This window comes from Oryctolagus cuniculus, chromosome 7 (assembly GCF_964237555.1).
Source record: "Oryctolagus cuniculus chromosome 7, mOryCun1.1, whole genome shotgun sequence".
NCBI lineage: Eukaryota > Metazoa > Chordata > Mammalia > Lagomorpha > Leporidae > Oryctolagus > Oryctolagus cuniculus.
In genome coordinates, this window is record NC_091438.1 from 30796606 (window position 1) to 30822376 (window position 25771).

Sequence of the window (25771 nt, forward strand, 5' to 3'; positions counted from 1 at the left end):
GCCGCTCCTCCTGCGCAAGCGCGCTGCCGGCGGGGCGCTGGGCGGCCTCGGTGAGGCAATCCCTCTGACACCTGTTGCCATGACTCCTCCTCCCGCTCCCTCCGCGGAGGGCAGGAGGCGGGCCTGGGCGGGCTGTCCCGCAGCCTCCGCCCCCTGAGCCCTCTCCGGGCGCGGGCCGCTGGCTGGTTTGCCCGGGGGCAAGCGAGCCGCGGCGAAGGGCACCCTGGTGGAAAGCGGACGCGAGGCGCTGTGGCAAGGGAGAGGGACGAGCTGCCCTTCGTTGTCAGCCAGGAGCGAGGACACAGCAACGCTCCCATCCGGCTGCCCGCGATCACTCGGCGGCCGACATGTCAGCCGCCGGCGCCCGAGGCCTGCGGGCCACCTACCACCGGCTCCTGGATAAAGTGGAGCTGATGCTGCCCGAGAAACTGAGACCGTTGTACAACCACCCGGCAGGTAATGGCCCCAGCCTGGCTCCCCCACGAGACCTTTTCTCCTCCCTCCAAAAGGCGCCTTTCAGAGACCCGCCGGTACCTGTGCTGCTGGCGACATCCCGCAGCGCCAGCCCCTGTCCGCCCTCTGCGTTTCACCTTCTGTCATCCCGCGGCTCCCCCGACCGCGGGAGGCGTGCAGGCGGCGCCCTTCCGGACCTCTCTCTCTGTGGCGCCGCTGCAGCCCGGCCCCGGCCTCCACATCTGGCCGCCTCCACGCCGGCAGCCGCGGGAGAGCCTCGCCTCGCCGCGCCGCCGTGGGCCCCGCGCGCCGCGGTGTGGGAGTGTCGCCCCGCAGGGTGCGGAGCAGAGGTCGTGGGCCCGCGTGCCTCAGTCTGCCCCCAGGTGTGCCGGTCGGACCCGGGCGTGAGTCCCCTTTCCCGTTTGCCATAGGTGTGACCTTGGGCGGAATGGCAGATCTCTGCGCGGTGGATGCGGGAATGCCACGCTCCGCGTTCACTCTCCTGTCCCAGTGGGAAACAGGGTGCCCGTGGCTGAGCGAATAATGCCCACCCGGCTCTTTATTTCAGACCTCTGTATCCTGAGGTCTCCCCCAAGCTCAGCACACGAGAAACTGTGTTTTGAATGGGAAGATGGAAGTGCCCCCCTCCCCAAAAGTGGCTTTCCCCCCTGCTTGGTAAATCTATAGTCCCCAGTCGGTGTCCGGGGTCCCCCCCGCTTCTCTGACTCCGCAGCCGCCCTCCGGAGTCTGAGCTAGTTACTAAGTCTGATTTCCAGTTAGATAACGAAGTGAACTACACCTTCAGACCGTAGCTTAACCCTTAATGTTGCCTACTGCAAGACGAAATACACCATAAAACGGCTCTTCACGGGGACATGGTGATTAATGAAGTTCATTTACCTCTTAGTTTTTTTATATAGCAGTCGATTTGGGGGGATAGTGCTGTGTTTTGTGGCCAAGGTTTTTCAGAGGGAGGATTGGGCTCTGCTTCGTAATCATCAGGGCATTACGGAGTCCTCTGAATAGTGTGGAGTTAGCTCCGACCTTCCTAAGCTCTGGGTAGAGGAGAAACAGTTCTGAACACCTTAATAGGGAAAGGGAAGGTAGTCTCCATTGTTCTTGTCCAAAGGCTTCGCTTGTGGCTGCCTGTAATTTTTGCTTGGAACACTTGCTCCACTTTCAGAATAAGAGCAGATTGTGTGCATTTCATCTGGGCACACTTGGGTTGGTCTGGGTATTTTAATCCCATTTCAGTGTGGTAGAAGGAACACAGGCGTAGAAACCAAACAGACCTAGGTTTGAGTCTTGGCTATGTGACCTTGACCTTACATTCCCAAGTCTTAGTTTTCTAGTCTGTAAAATGGGGATGATAATTATGACCTTTTAAGGACTCTCTCGCAAGGGTTCAGTGATATGGCTGTCATGCTTGCACTTTCACTGGCAACAAAAGTTAATTCCTCACTGCAGACTTATGTATGCTGAAGAGTTGTAGGCACTCCAATTTTTTAAATAAAGAAGTATGATAAAAATAACTGCTGACTCATTGGTATTGAGTAAAATCTGAGGAAATGCTAATTATTGCTCCAGTAGTTGTCCAGAGTGAATATTTAAGGATTTTGCATACTGTTTTACATAACAATGTTTGCTGTTGAATCATTGTTTAAACTTGAGACTAGATTCACCTATCAGGCATTTTTAAAGGATATGCTCCCCGCCTAGTAACTGAACTCCAACCTCATTGTCAAGGTTTTTTTCCTTCAAAATTGTGCTTAAAAACCCCAGTGCCTCGGGGCCCTTTGGGTTTTTTTCCTCTCTTGGAGCCCCCCTCCATGCCACTCTGGCTGGAGGTCTTTGAGTCTAATAAATGTTTTTAAATCTCAGAATATATATATATATATGGAATGGTAAAATACTAAGGGTCAGAACTCAAACATTACTGATTTATAAATTTTTTTTGAGATTTTATTTTATCACTGACAAGTTATGTCTAGACAGGTAACAAGAATATGTTTTGGGGGCTGGTGCAGTGGCACAGCAAGTTAAGCTGCCGCATCCCGTATAAGCACCAGTTTAAATCCTGGCTGCTCCACGTCCCATCCAGCTCCTTGCTAATGTGCCTGGGAAAGCAACAGAGTACTTGAGCTCCTGTCACCCACTTGGGAGACCAGGATGGGGTTCAGACTCCTGGCTGCAACCATTTGGGGACTGAACCAGTGGATGGAAAATCAATCAATTTCTCTCTCTTTCTCTCTCCCTCTCCCTCTCCCCCTCTTCTTCCCTCCCTCCCTCTCTCCTCCCACTCTCTGTAACTCTGCCTTTCAAATAAATAAATCTTTTTTTACAAATGTTATATTTCTATGTAGATACGTAAAAAAATTTTGAGTATCTTGTAGTTTGAGCCTTTGACTTGTGGCCCAGAATTTTGAGGCCTGCTTCATCCATTTGCCCATGTGTTGTTCTTGGCCCATCAAGAACTGCCTGTGTAGAGGAAGAATAAGAATTCTAAGTAAATGTGTGTCCTTGTCAAGTTACTCAACTCACATGAACTGATGTCATACACTCCCCACCTGACTGACTATAAAAGCCCGCAACTCTGCACTAACCAGTTGCATAGCTGCTCTCTAGATATTTGTCAGAAATAACCTTGAACTTGGGTTGCTCAGTGTTTACTTCCCAATGTTTACTGAAGAGTTCAGTCAGGGTAGGGGGCAGTGGGAAGAAAACACATTCTTGGTGGAGGAGTGTCATTTCATTGTAACTGCAAGCTCTAAAATGGAGTGAATCACTCTGAGGGGATACATAAAGTAAAACACAGGAATGTAGGAAAAGACAGTAGAACTGCTGTAAATGCTTACTGTTTTTTTCATCCTTTGGAGTTTTTCCTAGTGTATTTTATAATATAAAAATAGAACAGTTATTAGTTTATGAGTATGTAGCCATACGTATAGATACATGAGCTCTATTTTTTTTTTAATGTTAGAGGCACATGATCAAAAGAAGTTAGAAGACCCCTACTCTAAAGAGTCTAAAAACTATCCCTTGGATAAGTTAGCTCAGAAAGCATCTATCTGAACTGCATCATTTTAGCTCACCGTTGTTTTGCCTTTATTGAATTATATTTGGCTTAACTGGAAGAGCTTTGAAAAAATCAGTTCTGTGAAACTTAGAGCAGAGCCTCATGTGCTGCTGCTGTATCATTCGCTACATTTATGCTATTCTCTCTCGCACAGGAGAAGTTACTTTAAAGTCCTAAGGAGAATATTTATATTTTTCCTAGGTAAGGGAATTGATTTTTATTTTTTATTTTAAAGACATGAAGAGATTTTTTAAAAAAATAAAAACATTAAATCAACCAATGCTAATTGTTCATAAAGGATTATCTTTATCATAAAAATTCAGAATTGAATACAACTAACTTCAAAATATGTATGTTCATTATATATAAACCCAAATGTGTATCAAATAAATGACCAGTGTATATGCTCATATAGGTTTTTTTTTTTCTTTTATTTATTTGAAAGGGAGAGTTACAGAGAGGCAGAGAGAGGTCTGCCTTCTGCTGGTTCACTCCCCAGATGGCCGCAACAGCCAGAGCTGCACCGATCCAGAGCCATGAGCTTCTTCCAGGTCTCCCACATGGGTGCAGGGGCCCAAAGACATGGGCCATCTTCTACTGCTTTCCCAGGCCATAGCAGAGAGCTGGATCAGAAGTGGAACAGCCAGGTCTCGAACCCACATCCATATGGGATGCAGGTGTGGCAAGCCGGGGCTTTAACCCTCTGTGCCACAGCACTGGCGCTGCAGGTGGTGGCTTTACCCACTATGCCACAGTGCTGGCCCTGCTCACATAGTTTTAATTGTTTAGCATCTCTATTAAAACAGCTTATTAACTTGCTGTACAGATTATGTGTAGAATTTTAATGCCAGTCTAAGGTACTCTATGTAAATATATATAAATTTTTTAAAGATTTATTTATTTGAAAGAGTTACAGGGAGAGGTAGATACAAAGTCTTCCACCCGATGGTTCACTCCCCAGATGGCCGCAATAGCTGGAGCTGTGCTGATCCGAAGTCAGGAACCAGGAGCTTCTTCCAGGTCTCCCACGTGGGTACAGGGATCCAAGGACTTGGGCCATCTTCTGCTGCTTTCCCAGGCCATAGCAGAGAGCTGGATTGGAAGAGGAGCAGCCGGGACTAGAACTGGCACCCATATGGGATGCCAGTGCTTCAGGCCAAGGTGTTAACTCGCTGCGCCACAGTGCCAGCCCTATGAATATATATTTTTAAAGCATTTAATATATTCTAAATATTTAAATCAAATATCGAATATACATATAATATTTTCTAAAGTATGAGCTATTTACCTTAAAATTAAGGGATAAGAACAAAATAGTGGGCCGGCACCGCGGCTCACTAGGCTAATCCTCCGCCTTGCGGCACAGCACACCGGTTTCTAGTCCTGGTCGGGACGCCGGATTCTGTCCCGGTTGCCCCTCTTCCAGGCCAGCTCTCTGCTGTGGCCAGGGAGTGCAGTGGAGGATGGCCCAGGTCCTTGGGCCCTGCACCCCATGGGAGACCAGGAGAAGTACCTGGCTCCTGCCATCGGATCAGCGCGGGGCGCCAGCGCTGGCCGCAGCGGCCATTGGAGAGTGAACCAACAGCAAAGGAAGACCTTTCTCTCTGTCTCTCTCTCTCACTGTCCACTCTGCCTGTCAAAAAAAATAAATAAAAATAGTTGGATAGTCAGAATTTTAATTACAGCTATGAGATATTGATGAAAAGGAGAATGTCATTAGACAATCAACTACGAAGACAGTTGAGTTATTCAATATTGAGAGTAGTCTCACCTCTGGGCCTTGATTTAGTCTTTTCACCTGTTATTTATTTTGGATTTTTTGTGTGTGGGATTTATTTATTTGTTTCAAAGGAGAGTTACAGAGAGAGAGAACTTCCATCTGCTGGTTCACTTCCCAGATGGTGTCACTGGCCTTTTCTGGGCCAGGCCAAAGCCAGGAGCTTCTTCTAGGTCTCCCACTTGGGTGCAGGCACCCGAGCAGTTGGACCGTCTTTGCCACTTTTCCAGGTGTGTTAGCAGGGACCTGGATCAAATATGGGATGCTGGCTTTGCAGGCAGTGACTTAACCCGCCAGGCCACAACACTGGCCCCTACTTCAGAATGTCAAACTAAAGCCTATTTTCCCTCAACATTTTTAAAAACATTACATACTCATAATGTTTTTGATACTATGAGTGAATGATAGCTATTTCCAGGCATTGTGGAATACACAAAGATTAAACAGTTCTAAGATGGTAGTTCAGTCATGTTCTTAGTGTTGTATCAGAACTAGCTTTAGCACAAATAAAAATGTCTTTTGGCAGTCAGGATCTGTCATCAAAGACTAAGGATTTCCATGTAGCTTGTCATATGATAGTGAACAGGTGGGCTTGCATAATAAAAGGAACTAAGGGATGTTAAAAAGGAACAAACCATTAGTGGAACAGTGTGAAAAGCAAGGGAAAAGGTCATGGAAAGATGGTGATTTATGACCCCTTAACCATTTAGTAAGAAACTTTATTTTCACATTGAGACAGATTGAATACTTCAATTCAGTATTTCTAAATGTGTGTATAAAAATTACATCTTGTGTTCTAAGAAGGAAGTCTTTCCTTAGGACGACAATCATCTATACAATAAATGACCTAATTTCTGGGTAGAATTCATGTAATATGTCATTAGCAGGAATCTCTCACAGAGAAATTAGAAAGTAAATTTATTTTTTTTTATCTATACATTCACCGGGTTCATAAGGCAAACTAGTTTTCTTCTTGTGTTTGAATGTTTTTATCTGTTACTATTTGGCTGTGATATTCACTTGCAGAACTTCTCTCAACTTCTGTGAAGTTACAACTTTAAAAATATCAGGGGTGGATGCATGGCCCAGAAGTTAAGACCTCCTCCCACCCCCAGCTTCCCTCATCAGAGCCTCTTGGTTGGATTCCTGGCTCCTGCGGCGGATGTCCCAAGTGCTTGGGCTCTTGCACCCACATGGGAGACCTGGAAGCTTCTGGGTCCTGGCTCCAGCCTGGCCCTGGGCCAGCTGTTTTGGAATTTGGGGAGTGAACAAGCAGATGGAAGAGCTCTCTCCCTCTTTCTGTAACTCTTTCAAATAAATATATAAATCTTTAATTAAAAAAAAAAGAACCATTACATTATTCCCTGTATTTTTTACTACGTTTGAAAATATTTCAAAAGCTTAAAAAGCTTATTTTTAAGATTAATTTTATTTGAAAGGCAGAGTGAGAGAGAGAGGTACAGGCAGAGAAAGAGGGAGAGATCTTCCATCCATTGGTTCACATCCTGAATTGCCGCTATTGCGGCAATCGGGCCAGGCTGAAGCCAGGAGCCTGGAACTCCATCTGGGTCCCCCACGTGGGTGGCAGGGGTCCAAGTACTTGGGCTGCTCCCCTCCCCTCCTCCCTGTCCCCAGGCTGCATCAGCAAGGAGCTAATTAGCAGAGCAGCCAGGACTTGAACCTGCACTCTGATAAAGGGATGCCAGTATCACAGGACCTTACCCTCAGCAGCACAGTGAATGCCAGCCCCAGAGTTTTAAATATGTATGTGTATATTTTTTGAATTCTTGTTTGCTATTTCTAAATTGTCAGCATTTTAGGCCTTTTTCAACTTCTAAGAGTAGAGATTCCTTTTATCATAGTGACTATTTGCCAGGTACTCAGTTAATTTGTACTTCTGCTTTTACCAGTATAAAGGTATTATCTCATCTACATTTATGCATGAGAATTATGCTAATGTAAAGAGCATTAACTTTTTTTTCCAGTCTAGAATAACGCATGTAACACTGATCCTGTTTCTAAATGTTTTGTAAGTTGGGATGTTTCATCTCTGTCATAGCCACAGTTGATTGATTGCTGTTTTCTGGAAGACAATCTCTATATCTGAATTCATACACATTCAAATTTATTTTAACTTAACCATTTACTCTCAAGGTAAACAATAACTAGCTATGATAAAACAAAAGGGTATATTAAATTTTCTCAGAAATTTTTTTAGTCCATTGTGTGATTACATGTATTTGTTAGTCATTCCTTCTTTCTTTTTCTTTAACAGGAAAATACAACTTGTTTGCTTTTATCATTTCCTCTGGTATCTCAGAAAAATTCACAATTTAAGATGCTTTTTAGATTTGCTCCTGATATTTTTCTTAGGACTTGGCAGTTAGATTAACATAATATTTATTTTCTTAGCTTAAAACTATTCACTAAAATATTTCTCTTGATTCAGGTTCTAGAAGCTGCAATTTCATGTTTAAAGTCTTTTTTTGTCCTTGTTTGATATGATTGGGGGTAGAGTGAAAGCAGTTAACATTTTTAAACTCTCACCTAGCTTGGAGCAATTGAGTAAATTAGTTACTAGCAAACCTGCTGAAAAGCTTGACTGTTTTTAACCCCAAAGGTCAGTTTTGAAATAGGAAGAAAGGAATCTGCCGAACAGTTCAGCATAAGGATGAATAATATACCAGCTTACCTTTGAATGATAAAATGATAAAAGTCAATCTTCATGCAGGGATAAAGAGTAAACTTAGTAACTGACACTGTATGATACAGAAACTGCATGACAAAGAAAAATAAAGTAGGTGTGGTGATTGGAATTCCAGAAGCTCAATGTAAATTAAATTACCAGGTAGTTTGAAAAGATTGGCTTATAGAATTAGCGGCTTATGGTGTCAAATTCATGGACTAACAAGTGAAAGTCTAGTATAGCTCTTGTATAAAGAGAACCTGATAGCCCTGAAGGTAAGTAAATAGCACATTCTAGCTGTGAAGATTTAGTGGTATCAAGGAAAAGCTGGGTCAGACCTAATATTGTTTAATATCTTTGATTAGTATCTATCCTGGATATAATTAATCCAAATCAATTCTCTCGACAAATATTTATTATTTGTCATGGAAAATTTAAAAATACGCTTTGTCTTTAAGGACCTTAATTGTCTGGCAAAGTAACAGGTGTATAAACATTTTAGTTAGTGCAGAAAACAATGGAAGGATATACAGGCTACTTTGTTAGTTCACAGAAGAGCATTTAGCCTAACTTGTTAAAGAAGGCTTCCTCGAGGGATGAAACCTCAGATGAATTTTTGAAGTTTAGGAATTAGTCAGATGAAGACAAGCCCAGATATTGGGAGAGGGCAGCATAGACTAAAGTGTAGAGACATGAAACTGCATGAATTTTTGATGGCTTTACCAGTCTGCCTAGGCCAGAGTTTCTTAAAAGCATTGTTAACATATTTTGAGGAGGATATTTCATGGCTGTGGGGAGCTGTCCTGCCCGTGATTGGATGTTTTACAAAATCCCAGGCCTCTACCCACAGATGGCAATACCAATACGTTCACCCTTGTGACAGTTAAACATGTGTCTACACACTACCAAATGCCCTGGGTGGGGGCAAAAATAACTCTTGGTTGAGACCACTAACTAGAACTAAAACTTGGCAAAATTATCATTATAAATATATATTCTGGAAGTCAGGGGCCGGTGCTGTGGTGTAGCAGGTTAAGCTGCCGCTTGCAGTGCTGGCATCCCATATGGGCACCAGTTCGAGTCCCGGCCGCTCCACTTCTGATCTAGCTCTCTGCTATAGCCTGAAGAGCAATAGAAGATGACTCAAGACCTTGGGCTCCTAGTTCCTGTCTTCAGATCAGCTCAGCTCCAGCCGGTGCGGCCATTTGGGGAGTGAGCCAGCAGATGGAAGACCTCTCTCTCTCGCTCTCTCTCTCTGCCTTTCCTCTCTCTCTTTCAAATAAATAAATAAATCTTTAAAAAAAAAAAAACAACAACGACATTTTTTTTGGCCCATGAGGAAAGACAAAGTTTGTGCCATGACCTAGTGTTTGGATAATATTCAGCCCCTTTGAAGACAGAAAATAAAACTACACTTGCAGTGGAAGCACTTTAGGATTAAAATAGGAAATCAGCAAATTTATTTTAAAACACTTAAAAGTGTAAACCAGAAGTCAATATTTAAGTATCAGGTTGACAAAAATAACTTAATTTTTATCATATTTTAAGGTTATTTGCATATATGTTCATTATATATTATATACATGTGCATATATTATGTATTATTTGTATATATTATATATACCCATGCATAAGTAATTCATATAAGAGTAATACTAGTTAATATAAACTGATTCTGTGCTGTCATTATACAGAGGGTTAAGCTGCCACCTGCAAGCCGGATCCTATAATGGAGCACTGGTTCGAGTCTCGGATGATCCCACTTATGATCCAGCTCCCTGCTGACACACCTAGAAAGGCAGCAGAAAATGCCTCAAGAATTTTGACCTCTGCCGCCTATGTGCGGGACCCAGGTGGAGTTCCAGGCTCCTGACTTCAGCCTGGCCCAGCCCCAGCTGTTGTGGCCATTTGGGTAGTAAACCAGCAGGTGGAAGAACTCTCTCTCTCTCTGACTCTCCCTGTCTCTCTGTAGCTCTTTCAAATAGATGAATATTTTTTAAAATTTATTAGAAAAAAATATATAACTGATTCTAATTGTGCTAGCTAACTTTCCTTTTTATTTAACATTCTACTAGGTGATAGGGGTACAAATACAAATAATATTTAGCCAGTAGCTTGCAGATAGGTAAGTAGATGTACACTAATTATAGTAGAATAAGTACTTATAAGTATTTATTCTACTAAATATAGTAGAATAAGGTGTACTCTAGTATTTTTTTTAAGGTTTACTTATTTATTTGAAAGTCTGAGTTACACAGAGAAAGAAGGAGAGGCAGAGAGAGAGACAGAGGTCTTCCATCTGCTGGTTAACTCCCCAATTGGCCACAACGACCAGAGCTGTGCCAATCCAAAGCCAGGAGCCAGGAGCTTCTTCTGGTCTCCCATGCAGGAGGAATTGGGCCATCTTCCACTGCTTTCCCAGACCAGGGCTGAGAGCTGGATTGGAAGTAGAGCAGCCGGGACTCGAACCGGTGTCCATATAGGATGCCAGCACTGCAGGCAGCGGCTTTATCCGTTACGCCACAGTGCCGAACCCTTGTAGTAGGTTTTAAAATCTACTTTTAATCTATTGTATTAAAATCGCATTGAATTAATGAATTTATCCCTAAGGATAATATTAAATAATTTGAGAGAAGTGAAAAAGTATCAAAAACTATAGTAAATTGTGAAATATACCAAAATGAATAACACTGCTATCATTTAATAATGAAGTCAAGTAATAGCTGACACTATGTGATAACAGGTTAATCAAAAAAATTACAGGCTGGCACCGCAGCTCCTTGGCTAATCCTCCGCCTGCAGTGCCGGTACCCTGGGTTCTAGTCCTGGTTGGGATGCTGGGTTCTGTCCTGGTTGTTCCTCTTCCAGTCCAGCCCTCTGCTGTGGCCCAGGAGTGCAGTGGAGGATGGCCCAAATGCTTGGGCCCTGCACCCGTATGGGAGACCAGGAGGAAGCACCTGGCTCCTGGCTTTGGATCAGTGCAGCGCACCGGCCGTGGCTGCCATTTTGGGGGTGAACCAATGGAAGGAAGACCTTTCTCTCTGTGTCTCTCTCACTGTCTAACTCTGCCTGTCAAAAAAAAAAAAGAGAGAGAGAGAACCATTTTTACATTTTCCAAATTTTTCTGCTTAATCTTACAATTAACCAACTACTTTTGATAGAAATTCAGCCAAAAAACACCCCCCCAAAAGAGTGTATTCTTTGAGTTCATTTTCACTTGGGATAATGGTTTTACATAAATATAAAATAGTAATATGGTTTTGATGAAAGTACTTGAGAATTTCATTCCCCTAGAATGTTTTTAGATGGCTTTTGGTCTTGATTTTACTTCCACAACCTTAATGTTCTTAGATCATTAAAGGCCAGGATAGTGTTTCATTCACCAAGATATTCTCAGGCTTGGTACACCAAATCATGCAGTAATTTTTATGGCGGAATCAATGATTTGTCTGTAGAACCACAGCTGATTCTTAACCTAGCTCATTGTTTAGTTTATTCTACCTTTCTAAAAAATAGATTTAGGGCCGGCGCCGCAGCTCACTAGGCTAATCCTCCGCCTAGCGGCGCCGGCACACCGGGTTCTAGTCCCGGTTGGGGTGCCGGATTCTGTCCCGGTTGCCCGTCTTCCAGGCCAGCTCTCTGCTGTGGCCAGGGAGTGCAGTGGAGGATGGCCCAGGTGCTTGGGCCCTGCACCCCATGGGAGACCAGGAAAAGCACCTGGCTCCTGGCTCCTGGCTCCTGCCATCGGATCAGCGCGGTGCGCCGGCCGCGGCGGCCATTGGAGGGTGAACCAACGGCAAAAGGAAGACCTTTCTCTCTGTCTCTCTCTCTCACTGTCCACTCTGCCTGTAAAAAAAAAAAAAAAAAAAAAAAAAAAATAGATTTAACTCTTTTCTCAAAGACTTTGATGGGAAGTGGTGGGCAACCATTGCTGTGGTTGGCATTAGATGCCCAGTCCCATGGCTGTGAATGTGCCACCACTCTGAACATGCTTTTCCCATGTTGCCCATCAGCTCCCTACCCTGAATTCTGACAATGAGACAGGAAAAGTTTACTCTGGAGCACCATGGCTGCCCTGACCACTGCACACACTGGCAGCCTGGTTGGGATTGATTGTCTTTATGGCACCACCACCACCAGCATCTCCCTTGCATCCTTGATCACTCTGCTGCACTGCTGACATAGAAAAGCTCGATTTTTCTCTTAAGTGCTAGTTAAGCCGTTAAGAACAGAAGAACAGGAATACTTCCTGTTATTAGTAAGAGTGAATGCTCACATGTTGAGGGGGAAATGGATAAATGCATCTTCACCTGCTAATGCTATTGAGAAGAGTATTAGTTGAGAGTAGATGAAAAAAAGTAAAATATGTTATACTTAGAAATTGATGCCAGTTTAGATATGATTTTTGTGACTCATAAAGACAAATTGTTCTTGCAAACTAAAATAGAATATTAAGGCAGTAGCAATAGTCATGGATATAATAGGATGCTAATTGCTTGGTATGTAAATCACTGTTGTGTGACATAAAATTGCTTAATTTGTTTGTGAAGAAATAAATGTATTTTGTTGAGCCAGTGTGAAAGAACATAGATGACATATTAGTGGTAAATATTGGACTCAGCAGCATACTTGGATACATTTTAAATCCCCATGGACAGAGTCTGTTTTTTTCATCTCACTGTGTCCCCTGAAGGTTAAAAGAAGTGTATGATTTGGAAGAGTTCAGAGTGGCCAGTTGAGAATTTGAGAACTTTAGGCTGCAGTCACAGTCCCCTGCTTACTGGCTCCATGACTGGAGTGGAGGCTATGGAGCTCCTCTGAGTCTTCTCGACAGAAGGGAGAACTTGGATTAGATGATCTCTGAGTTTCCTCGCAGCTCTGAGACATCATGCTTCTCAGATTCTAAGTTATCTAAGAAACCAGAGTTGTTTTCAATCCTTTATACATTTATTTAGCATTTTGCACAAGGCAGATGGGTATCAGGGTGACTAAAGCAAGAATTCTGCTAATTAAGAAGCTTAGAAATCTTGGCTTTCCTGTTTCTCATGTAAATTTTAAAATTAGGTTCACTCAATTTTTCTACTAGACTGTGTTGAATTTTGTAAAAACTTTCAGTAGAATGCATATGCTAAATGTTTTTAAAGCTAGAAATATTAATAAAGTAGTGAATTTCCACATATATCACTGAAATTCCAGAATGTGAAATTTCCCCCAATTTGAAGATTATCTGTGACTGAACTAACATTAAGTTTCTTCATCAAGGCAAAGCACTGGGAATGGTTTTGAAAACCATCTCCATTATACTTTTCACTAATTTTTAACACATCACAAAACTGAATAATCAACAAGGAGATCATGACATCTTGTGAGAAAGAGTGATATTGTCATTATAAATGTTAAGAACAAAGTATGCAGAGAGCATAGCAAGCATGATTAGAAATTGATTGATAAATCTTTGGCTGTTTGAAATTTGGTGATGGCTGTTAGAAGATGTATAAAATATTTTATTTATTTTTGACTATTCCTTTTTTTTTTTTCCAGGTCCCCGCACAGTTTTCTTCTGGGCTCCAATTATGAAATGGGTAAGTCTTGAGTTTTTGCAGACACTGTAGGGGGAGAAAATTCCTTAATAGGAACTTACTAGTTTAAAATAACTTATGAAAGACACATTTAAAGCATTCTTATTAGCCTACTTCTCCAGGATTTCATGGCAGATATTCCCAAGTGTATCATTTGTACTGCATAAAGCTATTGCCTATTACTTACTTTAGTTTTTCTGAACTCATAAATAAAAGGCTTTCTGTGAACAGAGAAGAAAGTCTCACTTTCTGTGGTGTGTCAGGTAAAGCCTCTGCCTCCAATGCCTGCATCCTGTATGGGCACTGGTTCACATACTTGGTGCTCCACTTCTTATCCAGCTCCCTGCCAGTGACCTGGGAAAAACAGCAGGAGATGGCCCACCTATGTGGGCCTCAGCCACCCGTGCGGGAGACCCAGATGAAGCTGCCAGCTCCTGGCTTTGGCCTGGCCCAGCATGGGCTGTTGTGGCCATCTGGGGAGTGAACCAGCAGATGAGAGATCTCTCTCTCTTTGACTTTCAAAATAATAAATCTTTTTAAAAAAAGAAAAAAGTCTCAAAAAGTAGGTGGAGTCATCCAAGTACAAGGGTACTTGGTTCATGAAATGTTAAGCATGAACATCAGGTAAATGGTAGAAACCAAGAGCTTCCTTCTCTAAAATTCTCATTTAGCTAAAAAGAAATAATCTTGGTGGCTTTTTATGGCAAATCACTGTTTTTATGTTGAAAAAGCCAGCACTGGTCTATAATTATAGACCAATGTGCTTCTGAAATTGTCCTTTGTGGACTTGGTGTGGTTTCTTCTGAGAACTTGTTCAAAATGCAAATAATAAGGCCTCATCACAAACCTACTGAACCTCAAAATTTTAGGGTTAGAGCCCAGTAAGTTGTATTTTAATAACTTCTGTTGCCCTCTAAAGTTTGAAAACTGCTGGTCTGTAGGCTTTCTTAAAATTGTGATAAAATACACATAAAGTTTACCATCTTAACAATTTGTTAAATGTACAGTTAAGTGGTAAGTACATTCACATCATTGTACAACCACTCCCCAGAACTGTTTTTATCTTGCAAAACTAAGATTCTATACCCGTTATGTAATTCCTCTTTCCCCACTTCTTCCAGTCCTGGAAACCATTTTACTTTCTGTCTCTGAATTTTAGGGGTACCTATTGTAAGTAGAATCATATATTTGCTTTTTTGTGGCAGGTTTATTTCACTAGCATAATGTCCTCAAAGTTTATCTGTGTTGTAGCATGTATCAGAATTTCCTGGGGCCAGTGTTGTGGAGTAGCAAGTTAAGCCACGACTGAGATGCCAACATCCCATATGGGTGCCTGTATGAGTCCTGGCTGCTCCACTTCCAATCCAGCTCCCCAATATTGTACCTGGGAAGGCAGCGGAGGATGGCCCAAGTGCCTGGGCCCCAGTACCCATGTAGGAGACCTAGATGAAGCTCCTGGCCCAGCCCTGGCCATTGCAGCTATTTGGAGAGTGAACCAGCAGATAGAAGATCAGTCTTTCTCAGTCTCTCTCTTTCTCTCTGTAATGCTGTCTTTCAAATAAATAAATAAATTTAAATAAAAATTTTCTATTTTAAAACTGAGTAACATTCTATCATACCATATTTTGGTTATCTGTCTACTGATTTGACACTTGGGTTGCTTCCATGTTTTGGCTTTTGAATAATGCTACTGTGAACATTGGTGTACAATATCTATTCAACTTCGTACTTTAAATTATTTGGGGTCTACACCAAAAAGTAGAATTACTAGATAATGAAGTCATTCTGTGTTTAATATTTTGAGGACTGCTGTACTGTTTTTCCTCAGAAGCTGCATTATTTTACATTTCCACCAGTAGTTCACATGGGTTCTAATTTTTCCACGCCTTCACCAACACTCATTACTTTTGGTTGAAATTGTCTTTTTTATTTTTGTTATAGCCATCCTAATGAGGGGTCAAGTGATAATCTCGTGATTTTGATGCACATTTCCTGACACTTTCGTCATGTTGAATATCTTTTCATGTGATTATTGGCCATTTATGTATCTTATTGAAGAATATTAGAGGTAAAATTAGGTATCCCTAGCCGGCGCCACGGCTTACTAGGCTAATCCTCCGCCTTGTGGCTCCGGCACACTGGGTTCTAGTCCCGGTCGGGGCACCGGATTCTGTCCCGGTTGCCCCTCTTCCAGGCCAGCGCTCTGCTATGGCCCGGGAGTGCAGTGGAGGATGGCCCAAGTGCTTGGGCCCTGCACTCCATGGGAGACCAGGAGAAGCACCTGGCTCCTGCCATCGGATCAGCGCGGTGCGCTGGCTGCAGCACGCCGGCCGCGGCGGCCATTGGAGAGTGAACTAACGGCAAAGGAAGACCTTTCTCTCTGTCTCTCTCTCTCACTGTCCACTCTGCCTGTCAATAAATAAATAAATAAATAAATAAATAAATAAATTAGGCATCCCTAAATCTTATGACCTTAGGCAAACTTAATCTCTTTGTCCTTTTGTCAACTATGAAATGACAGACAAGATTAGATTAGATTAGTGGTTTGGGAGCTGTATTTTACAGACAGTTCTTTTTTTCATGTATATTGAGAAAAGATCCCATCAGTTTAATCAACAGTTTGAATGGATCATGATTTAATGGGTCTGTTCCCAGTCAGCATTCATATGTTGTATGGTATGCAAGAAAAAACAACAACAAAAAAAAGCCCTTATAATAAGAATGGGTTCTCCATTTGCTTCCCTCCCTTCCCACATCTAAAATTATGAGATGGGTCTCAGAAACTTTAAGAAAAATGTGTGTTATGAAAAAACTATGCATAGATTTTGGAATGTTTTTGCACCAAAATAAACTCCTACAACCTTGTTATAGCATGTCTGAACAGCATCTAGTTTGAGGCACTACAAAGAGTAAGACATCAGTTTGAAAACTGCCCAAAACTCCGTCCAGGGCTCCCACGTGAGTGATAAGAATCCAGGTGCTTGAGCCATCATCTGCTGCCTTCCCAGGCCCTTCAGCAGGAAGCTGGATCAGCAGCAGGGTAGCCAGGACCCTTCCTGTATGGGATGCAGGCATCCTAAGCAGTGGCTTAACCTGCCTCACAATGCCTACCCCTAAACAAAGTCTTTAAAGGATACTCACTTTTTGTGAGTTGATAATGTAAAAAAGGCTTCATTGACATTCCCAGGACCCCATATTATTTAGGAATGGGCTAATTAGCTCATATTATCACTTTAAAAGGTGGCTTGAATTTGAGAGAAGTCATGTCAGGAGATAATGGGCTTTTTTTTTCAATTCTGTTTTTCCACGAACATTACTATATTTTCATATAGTAATTAGATCAATAAAGTGGAGTTAATTGCTGAAATATTGTTTCAAGCACCATTAATAGATTAAGAATGATTCCATCTATTTACTGTAAATTTGGGCCCTCTTTGTTCTCAAATTTAACCACAGTTTAGGAGTTTATTGATTTCACCAGTAACTTTGGTGTTTACTTGGTCTGGCCCATCATGTGTTGAGACGTTGACAGTATTGTGTACACATCAGTGCCTTCTTCACTATCTCTCTCTCCTTTAGAAACATCTACGTAATGTCAGTGTTGAAATTATCTGAGTGCATAGTCACCTGATGACAGCATAGCAATAGAAACATCTGGGAGTTAATTGTTCTCTGGTGGGGAGACTTTTGTTGGATACTATTTTTATGTACATACCAATGTGCTTGCTTTCTTTTTTTTCTTTTAAACTTATGTCTCCAAAATCTTTTATTTATTTATTTTTAAAGATTTATTTCATTTATTTGAAAGGCAGAGTTACAAAGAGAAAGAAAGGATCTTCTATCCACTTGAACACTCCCCAGATGGCTGCAACAGCCAGAACTGGGCCAGACAGGAGCCAGGAGCCTCTTCTAGGGTCCAAGGACCCAAGCATTTGGACCATCTTCCACTGTTCTCTCAGGCTCATTAGCTGGGAGCTAGACTTGAAGTAAAACAGCTGAGATACGAACTGGCACCCATAAGGAATGTCAGTATCATGCAGGCAGCAGCTTTCCCCATTACACCATAACACCAGCCTTCCAATGTGTTTTCTTATCCCAGAATATTTGACAGTTAATATGTGGGAGTCTATAGATGATATATAACAGTTGCAAGCCACTTAAGTTCTAAATTAAGACTCTCAGAGAGGGGTTGGTACTGTGGAGTAGGAGTAAAGCCACCGCCTGCACTGCTAGCATCCCATATGGGCACTGGTTCAAGTCCTGGCTGCCCAACTTCCAATCAAGCTCTCTGCTATGGCCTGGGAAAGCAGTGGAAGATGGCCCAGACACTTGGGCCCCTGCACCCACATGAGAGACCTGGAAGAAGCTCCTGGCTCCTGGCTTTCTATCAGCACAGCTCCCACCATTGCGGCCATCTGGGGAGTGAACCAGCTGATGGAAGACCTCTCTCTGCCTCTGCTTCTCTGTAACTCTCTGCTTTTCAAATCAGTAAATAAATAAATCTTTGAAAAAAAAAAAAATAAGGAAGACTCTCAGAGAATACTTCTTTACATTCTGCCATAGTGGAGTCCTTAGCCAATTCAGTTGAAACCAGGTAATTCATCAGAAGGTCAAAGTGGATAATCCTAAAAACAAAAACAACAACAACAAAAAACCTACATACTTAAATATTTTAACCTGAAAAATATAAATATGGAGGCCAGAGTTATAACTTATAGGAGGTTAAGCCAATGCCGTGACACTGGCATTCCATGTGGGCCATGGTTCAAGTCCCAGCTGCTCCACTTCCAATCCAGCTCCCTGCTAATATGCCTGGGAAAGCAACAGAAGGTCCAAGTACTTGGGCCTCTGTTACCCATGTAGGGAACTCAGATGTAGTTTCAGGCTCATGGCTTCAACCTGGCCCAGCCCCAGCCATTGCAGCCATTTGGGGAGTGAGAGCTCTCCCTCTCTCTTTAACTCTGCCTTTCAAATAAGTTTTTAAAAAATAAGTAAATATATATTTACTTGCCAATAATTCACCATAAGGCTGAAGCTTCTGTTTCTGTATGAATCCACTGAATTTGAGCACCGTGTTCTCTCAGGTAAATTATGCCATGGTTCATCCAGTATAATTTTAAGTTTAGTTTTCATTAAAGCAGAGCAAGCTCATAGATACTTTCAAACAGTATGCAAAAAGAAATCTGCTAGATTTTTATATGGGTTTTCCCCCCCAATCTTTTTTATATTTATTTGCTTCACACTAAATTTGAGAACAGGCTTTAATCTTAAAAAAAAAAAAACAAAAAACAAAACAAAACAAAAAAAAAAAAACACTCTTTAGTTTTCATACATGCAATAACCTTCTTTTTAATTTCACTTATTTACCTAATAGTTTACTCAGTTATGTAAATTACAGGTAGGGGACAGACCCAGTGTCTTAATAACAATAGAATTCAGCTAGTGAGAACAAAAATGCATGAGGACAATAGAGAGTAGCTTCCTGGCCATAAGTAATCCACATGCCCTGGGCATCTGTTAGCTTATTTATAGGAGTGGAGATCATTGGCTGACCTGGGGAAATAAGGTCAGTTAAGAGAGCGTCCTTTGTCTTGTCATATTTTTTTTGGACCACTTGTTATCTCTTAGCTCTTGAACCCTTTGGTGTAGCTAATTTTTCCATTTCTCTTCTTTAAACTATTTCAAAGATGTCCATGCAAATTTTTAATACTTGTCTATTTGCTATTCACACTGAAACTACTGATACAAATTAATTCAGTTTAAAATCCTGAGGACTTCACTATCCCTAAGCACTTTGGAATTGGAATACACTGTTGTGCTATTTCACTTTTTAAACACTCAAAGTATCTTATGGCATGTGTCTTAAGGAGAAAAATATATAAAGAAAAGAAGGGAGAGAGATCATTTTAAACTATCTCATGATTATTTCTCTCATAAATATATGTATGTGATGAGATGCCAAAAGGAATCACAAACATGGTTTTAGACATTTGAGAAACATTTTTCAGTTGATGGGAGCCATTGGAGCCAACCTGTCTACTGCATTCCACCCTGTAAGTTGTTGGATGCATTATCTCATTTAATCATCCTCTCCCAAATCAGAGAAATATTAACAGTTTTCCAGGCAAGCGTACTAGGGTCAAAAACTAGATTACTGTAAATACTGTTAGTAGCAGTGTCAGAATTTCAACCTCGGGGCTATTTGTTTCCAAAGCCTATGTTCTTAAACACTTATATTACCATCATAGAAGTAGTCACTGTGGATCTAGTACCTTCTTAGGATGTTATGGAGTCTTTTACATAATCTTGCAATATACTCTGTAATTTCTGAATCTGTGAAGTTCTATTTAAGTCAGAATGAAGATGAAAAAGAACACAGATTTTCTTCCTCTCATCCCAAGGTTAGTAACGCAGGAAAGGGTACAGAGACTTATGCTGCTTTAAAGATGCTAGCTGCTGTTATTTTTGGTGGGGTTAAAGATAATTTCCAGGCACTTTGCTAAATATTTTTAAAACATTATCTCATTTAATCATTATGTCAATCTTGCCAAGTTAAGTACTAATATTCTCATTTTACTTATGAGGAATTTAAAACAGGTTGTTATGTAACTTGACCTAATTCACACAGCCAGTAAGTAGCAGAGATTAGATTCACAATGAGATTTAGTTAAGTTATTTACCTAAGGTTAAAATGCTGTATAAGTAGAAATGAGTGTTTTTTAAAACACAGTAAAGGAAGTCCAGGAGTTCAAGACCTTTATAGGAGAGGGTAATTACTAACATCCCAGAAAAATCAAATGTATGACTTCTGACTTATTTCAAAAGGGTGTACTATTACACAGCTCATAGTCTTCATAGATTTATTCAGTAGGTCATAGAGTAATGTGTGGGCCCAAAAGAATGAAAGTAGTCAGTCTCTTCCTTCCCTTGTAAAATGGCAGAAGAAGTAGAACAAATAGGGGCAGAGAAAATAAGCATTGGAACCAGGAAGAAGGATGTAGGAGAGATGATTAGGAAAGCATTTAGAAGAAAATAGTGGGACTGTGAGTAAATGTCATCAAGAAGAAAAGATGTGTTTGCCATGGTTTACGTCTAGTTATACCTCTGTACTTAAGCATTTATCCCCTTTGAAACTAAAATCAATGTTTTCTAGAATTGATTCCATATATTCAAAATCATCTGGAGGAGCAGGTGTTGTGGTGCAGCAGGTTAAATCTCCAGTTGGGATGTCGTACATAAGAGTGTTTATTGTTAAATTAACAACTGGAGGCACTGTGCACTAACTACCCATGCAGGAACTCTGTCCTCAAAGAGTTGTATTATGAGAGTTAACAGCAAAACTTGTTCTCAAAGATTTATTTTGTTTTAGTATATCAAGTGGAGAATATTCTTATGTCTCATAAGTTTTAGTTATGCCTAAGTGTCCAACTGCATTGTTTGTTTTCTTAGGTACATCCTTAATAAGAAAACTTGTTCTCAAGGACTTATTTTCTTTTAATGTATTAAGTGGAAGATATTCCTATGTCTCATAACTTATAGATATGTCTAAGTGTTCACAAAAGGTGTATCATTCTTTGGCACTTTTTTAAAGTTAATTAAGTTTCTCAGAAAAAAAAAAGAAGTGAAATTAACTTCAAGATGCAATGACTAAATAGCACTTGTCTCAACTGTTCAGGAACAGTTTTTTTTGTTTTTTGGTTTTTTGGTTTTTTTTTGTGTGTGTGCAAATTGTTGAACTCTTTACTTAGTATAGAGTTATTTTATTTATTTGAAGGTTAGAATTACAGATCTTCCATCTGCTGATTCACTCCCTGGATAACCTCAACATCTGAGGCTGGGCCAGTCATTGTTGGCACAAGTAGTTAAGTGCCATCTGCAACACCAGCATCCTGTTGCCTTTCAAATAGATTTTTTAAAAAAAATTATTACATATTCTCATCAATGCAATAAAGTAGCATAATTATTGTCTAGAGAGAACTCACTAAACTTTCTGAGTAATGTTGATAGTAAGATGTGAGTGGCATGATCCTATAAATGACAGTGTTAAAAACATAACAGAGAAGAAATGGCATGTTTACTTTGATTGTTAAGGGAAAATGTTCTAAGCAGAAGACTACAATTACTTTTAAACAGTAATATTGACAGAAAGGAGGAATCCATACAGATGACCTTAAACAGCTTTTAGGCATCCTCCACCTCAGTAGGTTCCAACATAGGCAAAGTAAAAAATACAAATTCATATATAGCATTTGTAGACCCAAAAAAACCCAAACCATATAAAGCATATGCATAAAATACATGAAACAAATATGTACTCATATCATATGTACGATTTAATATGTAATGCAGTATTTCAAATATATGAGGCAGCTTAATGTGATTAGAAAAATACAAAGTGGTTCAAAAACCATTCCTCACCTCATTGTAGCTTTTTGTCATGATTTATATTTTCTTAATACATAGCTAGTAAATTATAGCTACTATCATTGGAAACCTCATAAATATTTTGTGTTTAATTTAAAGTTAAAAGCTATCACTCCACCCTAATGATGCCTTTTTTCTTTATATGTGTTAATGTGTATTTCCAGGGATTGGTGTGTGCTGGATTGGCTGACATGGCAAGACCTGCAGAAAAACTCAGCACAGCTCAGTCTGCTGTTTTGATGGCTACAGGTAAATTGAATATCTTCCATGTTCCAGATAGAATGTAAATTATTGTTCTTATGTTTCACATAAGTTCGTTTAGTAGTTTAGTATTTGAAAATTTATACATACACACAGAAGAATTTGATATTATCTCTAGAAAGTTCCCCGATTATGGAAACAATTAATATTCCACTTGTCCTATGAAGATTCCCTCATCAGCAGAACTGTATTTGTGTGATACTGAGTTTTAGGGACTTCATTGAAGACTCCAAGGATAGCATTTCTTTGTTCTTTCTACATTGTGTCATACTCTTACCTATAATTATTTTACATTAAGAGTAAGTATTCAGATACACTATGTCAGCAGTACCTACTTAAAGTATTTTGTTTCAACAGGGTTTATTTGGTCAAGATACTCCCTCGTAATTATTCCAAAAAATTGGAGTCTATTTGCTGTTAATTTCTTTGTGGGGGCAGCAGGAGCCTCTCAACTCTTTCGCATTTGGAGGTAAGCCTACTAAAGATATTTTTTTAAAAGGCTTCAGAAGCTACCCAGATGGCAATAATTTTTTTTGAAGATTGACTTATAATGCTAAGACAGGAATGTATCTGAAGTAGAAATGTAACATTTATGATTTCTGGAAAAGTCTTGGGTTTACAAATAACTTAAAAGCAATTTAACAGACTTGAATGTACATTATATAGTATGATAAGAATGAAGTCATTTGGTTTAATTGGAAAGTGTTCCACAATTCACTGGAAGATTTTTATTTTTTATGACTAATGATAATGATAATCTGGTCAAATATTTGAAATTGAGATATTTTGACAAGTATAGAAAGTGTGCCAGGTTTTGTGGAATAAAGTCCTTCTTGTGCTTATACTATTTCTGTTCTGTTGTAAACTGGGAGGAATAGTACATGAAAAAGCCCAGGATGTTGTAGAGGGAAATAGTCTGTGGCTCTGTAGGTAATTCTTTGAATTGGTAAGAACTGAAGAAATTACTTAGCTTCAGTAAACTTAAGTGTTTATAACCTGTTGATTCAGTAGCCTCCCTGCATCACACAAGTTGATCTTTCTGTCCGTGATTAGACAGGAACCCATTCCCAGTGGATTTTATTCTTAGTAAAAGATGCTTCATAAGTATAAACTTAAAAATTCTAAATGACCACATTTTGTCAAATTTGTTTTTTGACAGGCAGAGTTAGAGAGAGAGAGAGACAGAGAGAAAGGTCTTCCTTCCATTGGTTCACCCCCCAAATGGCTGCTATTGCCAGCGTGCTGTGCCGATCCAAAGCCAGGAGCCAGGTGCTTCTCCTGGTCTCCCATGCGGGTGCAGGGCCCAAGGACCTGGGCCATCCTCCACTGCCTTCCCAGGCCACAGCAGAGAGCTGGACTGAAAGAGGAGCGACCAGCACTGGGGTGCCGGTGCCGCAGGCGGAAGATTAGCCAAGTGAGCCATGGCGCTGGCCTTGGTCAAATATTTTTGAAGATTTATTTATTTATTTATTTGAGATGCAGAGTTACAGAGATAGAAAGGAAGAGACAGACATAGAAAGGTCTTCCATCCACTGATTCGTTCCCCAGATGTCCACAAAAGGCCAGAGATAGGCCTGTCTGAAGCTAGGAGCCAAGAGCTGCTTCCAGGTCTCCCATGCAGGTACAAGAGATCAAGCACTTGGACCATCTTCCACCGCTTTTCCAGGCCATTGGCAGGGAACTGAATCGGAAGTGGAGCAGCCAGGACTTGAACCAGCACCCACATAGGATACCAGCACCATAGGCTGAGGCTTAACTTACTATACCTCAGCACTGGGTCCTTGCCAACTTTTTTTTTTTTTTTTTTTTTTTAGGATTATTTATTTATTTATTTGAAAGTCAGAGAGGGAGAGATAGAGATTTTTCATCCACTGGTTCTCTCCCCAGATGGCTACAATGGTCAGGGCAGGGCCACACAAAAGCCAGGACCCAGAGCTGCTTCTGGGTCTCCCATGTGGGTACAGGGGTCCAAGCACTTGGACCATCCTTCACTGCTTTTCTAAGCACATTAGCAGGGAGCTGGTTGGAAAGTGGAGCAGCCAGGATTCAAACCAGCACCCATATAGGATGCTGGTGTCATAGGTGGCAGTGTTACCCGCTACACCACAACACCGGTCCCAACTTTTATACATATATTCATATTTGTCATGCTTTTATGTAGCTCAAAATTTGAAAATATTCATTGTGCAGGAAACTATCATTAATTACGATGCTAAAACTTTTCGACAGTTGGGATCTTATCAGAACCGCAAGCCAGATGCAAATGAACTCTTTAGTTCCCTTCTCCTCTATTTGTACCTGTGAGCACTTGGGAAGATTGTATTTATAACCTATAGTCACTTGGCAACTGGGAAAGAAGAAATGGAATATGCTTCCCTTTCTCAGCATAAATTTATCTATTATTGTTGGTGATTATTTTTCTTTCTGTTTTCTTTATAGATATAACCAAGAACTAAAAGCTAAAGCAAACCAATAAAAGAGTTCCTGACCACCTGAACAATCTAAATATGGACATAACCACTGGGACCTATTTGATTATTGATAAGGCAATGCTAACTGTGCTAAATTTTAGAGGGCACACAAAAAAATTTAACTAACTGGTAGCTAGTGCTTGATTCAACAGAAAAATAAAGGAAACTTTTAATAACAGTCTCTCTTTAAATATGACTAAAAGAATTTATCTCTGCATGTTAGTAGCATTTTTATTTTCTACCATTGGTCCATAATGAATCATAATTGGTCATACATACCCCCAGCCTTCTGTTCTGGTCAGCCAAAGTGTGTATATACACAAGCACACAGCTTCAAGTAAGCTGAAAGACAGTTGAAAAGTTAAACAATCTATTTAGCATGGTAGCTGTAAGTGAAAAGAAATATTGGTAGACAGTGAAAAACAGATAATGGAATGAGAACCCTTAAAATGGCCTTACACTATTTAAAGTTATTTATTTTAAAAGTATTTCAGACTATTTTAAAACTATTTAACTTGACATGAATCTTAATTTTTTTTTTTTTTGGCATATTGTATAAAATTCTTTTACAGCCTTAGATTTTCTAATAGGATTGTTATAAAGATTCATTAGGATAATTTTTAACAAAGTCTATGGCCCATACTGAGTGTTAAGTTGTTGAATTGCACCTAGTAACTGATAATAATGTAGCAGAGAAAGGACTAGAGTCAGACCTGAGTGTGCATCCCTACTCTAGGGATTATAAGCCATGACTTTGGGCACATTGAGAAAGTGCCTACCAGAGTACGTGGGCTATTAGTAGACTTTCTGTAAGTATTTGTAACCTTTATCCTCATTTTGTGAGGAAAGACAGACCATAGATTATGCCATCTTAGAGGTAATCAATAGTATGTTTGATTTGGGCCTCAGTAGAGGTCTTTTTCCTAAAACGTCTAGTGAAGCCAGGCCTCATTAGAACTATAGTCAGACTAACCAGAAAAGCAAGTTATTTCAACATCTGAACAAACAAAAGAGCATTTCAAGTAATGCTGTTACTATAGCTGA

General features: G+C 40.5%; 3 protein-coding genes across 7 annotated transcripts in view; 2 read left to right on the forward strand and 1 right to left on the reverse strand.

Moving 5' to 3' along the window:
- The window catches only part of DCAF6 (DDB1 and CUL4 associated factor 6), a 127125-nt gene extending 126242 nt beyond the window's left edge, over positions 1-883 (reverse strand). The window contains exon 1 of one of the 4 annotated variants that reach the window (XM_070077388.1): positions 535-883. The gene's annotated coding sequence lies outside the window, so the exon portion shown is untranslated. The remainder of the gene's footprint in view (positions 1-534) is intronic. The other 3 variants (XM_070077393.1, XM_070077395.1, XM_070077399.1) reach the window with 3 other exon arrangements.
- MPC2 (mitochondrial pyruvate carrier 2) lies at positions 40-24918 on the forward strand. Its single transcript, XM_002715737.5, has 5 exons — positions 40-456; positions 13534-13574; positions 22160-22244; positions 22614-22725; positions 24696-24918. Exons 1-5 carry the CDS (start codon positions 348-350, stop codon positions 24730-24732), a joined length of 384 nt encoding a protein of 127 aa, XP_002715783.1. The 5' UTR covers positions 40-347; the 3' UTR covers positions 24733-24918.
- Positions 22614-25771, forward strand: part of ADCY10 (adenylate cyclase 10) — a 110466-nt gene continuing 107308 nt past the window's right edge. For both annotated transcript variants that reach the window (XM_051856005.2, XM_070076641.1), the window contains exon 1: positions 22614-22725. The gene's annotated coding sequence lies outside the window, so the exon portion shown is untranslated. The remainder of the gene's footprint in view (positions 22726-25771) is intronic.

Excerpts from the sequence above, each read along its gene's own strand:
- MPC2 (XM_002715737.5), top strand. The coding sequence starts at position 348 with ATGTCAGCCGCCGGCGCCCGAGGCCTGCGGGCCACCTACCACCGGCTC. Across the intron at positions 457-13,533 it reads GTTGTACAACCACCCGGCAG|GTCCCCGCACAGTTTTCTTC; the intron begins GTAATGGCCCCA and ends TTTTTTTTCCAG. Across the intron at positions 22,245-22,613 it reads TGCTGTTTTGATGGCTACAG|GGTTTATTTGGTCAAGATAC; the intron begins GTAAATTGAATA and ends TTGTTTCAACAG.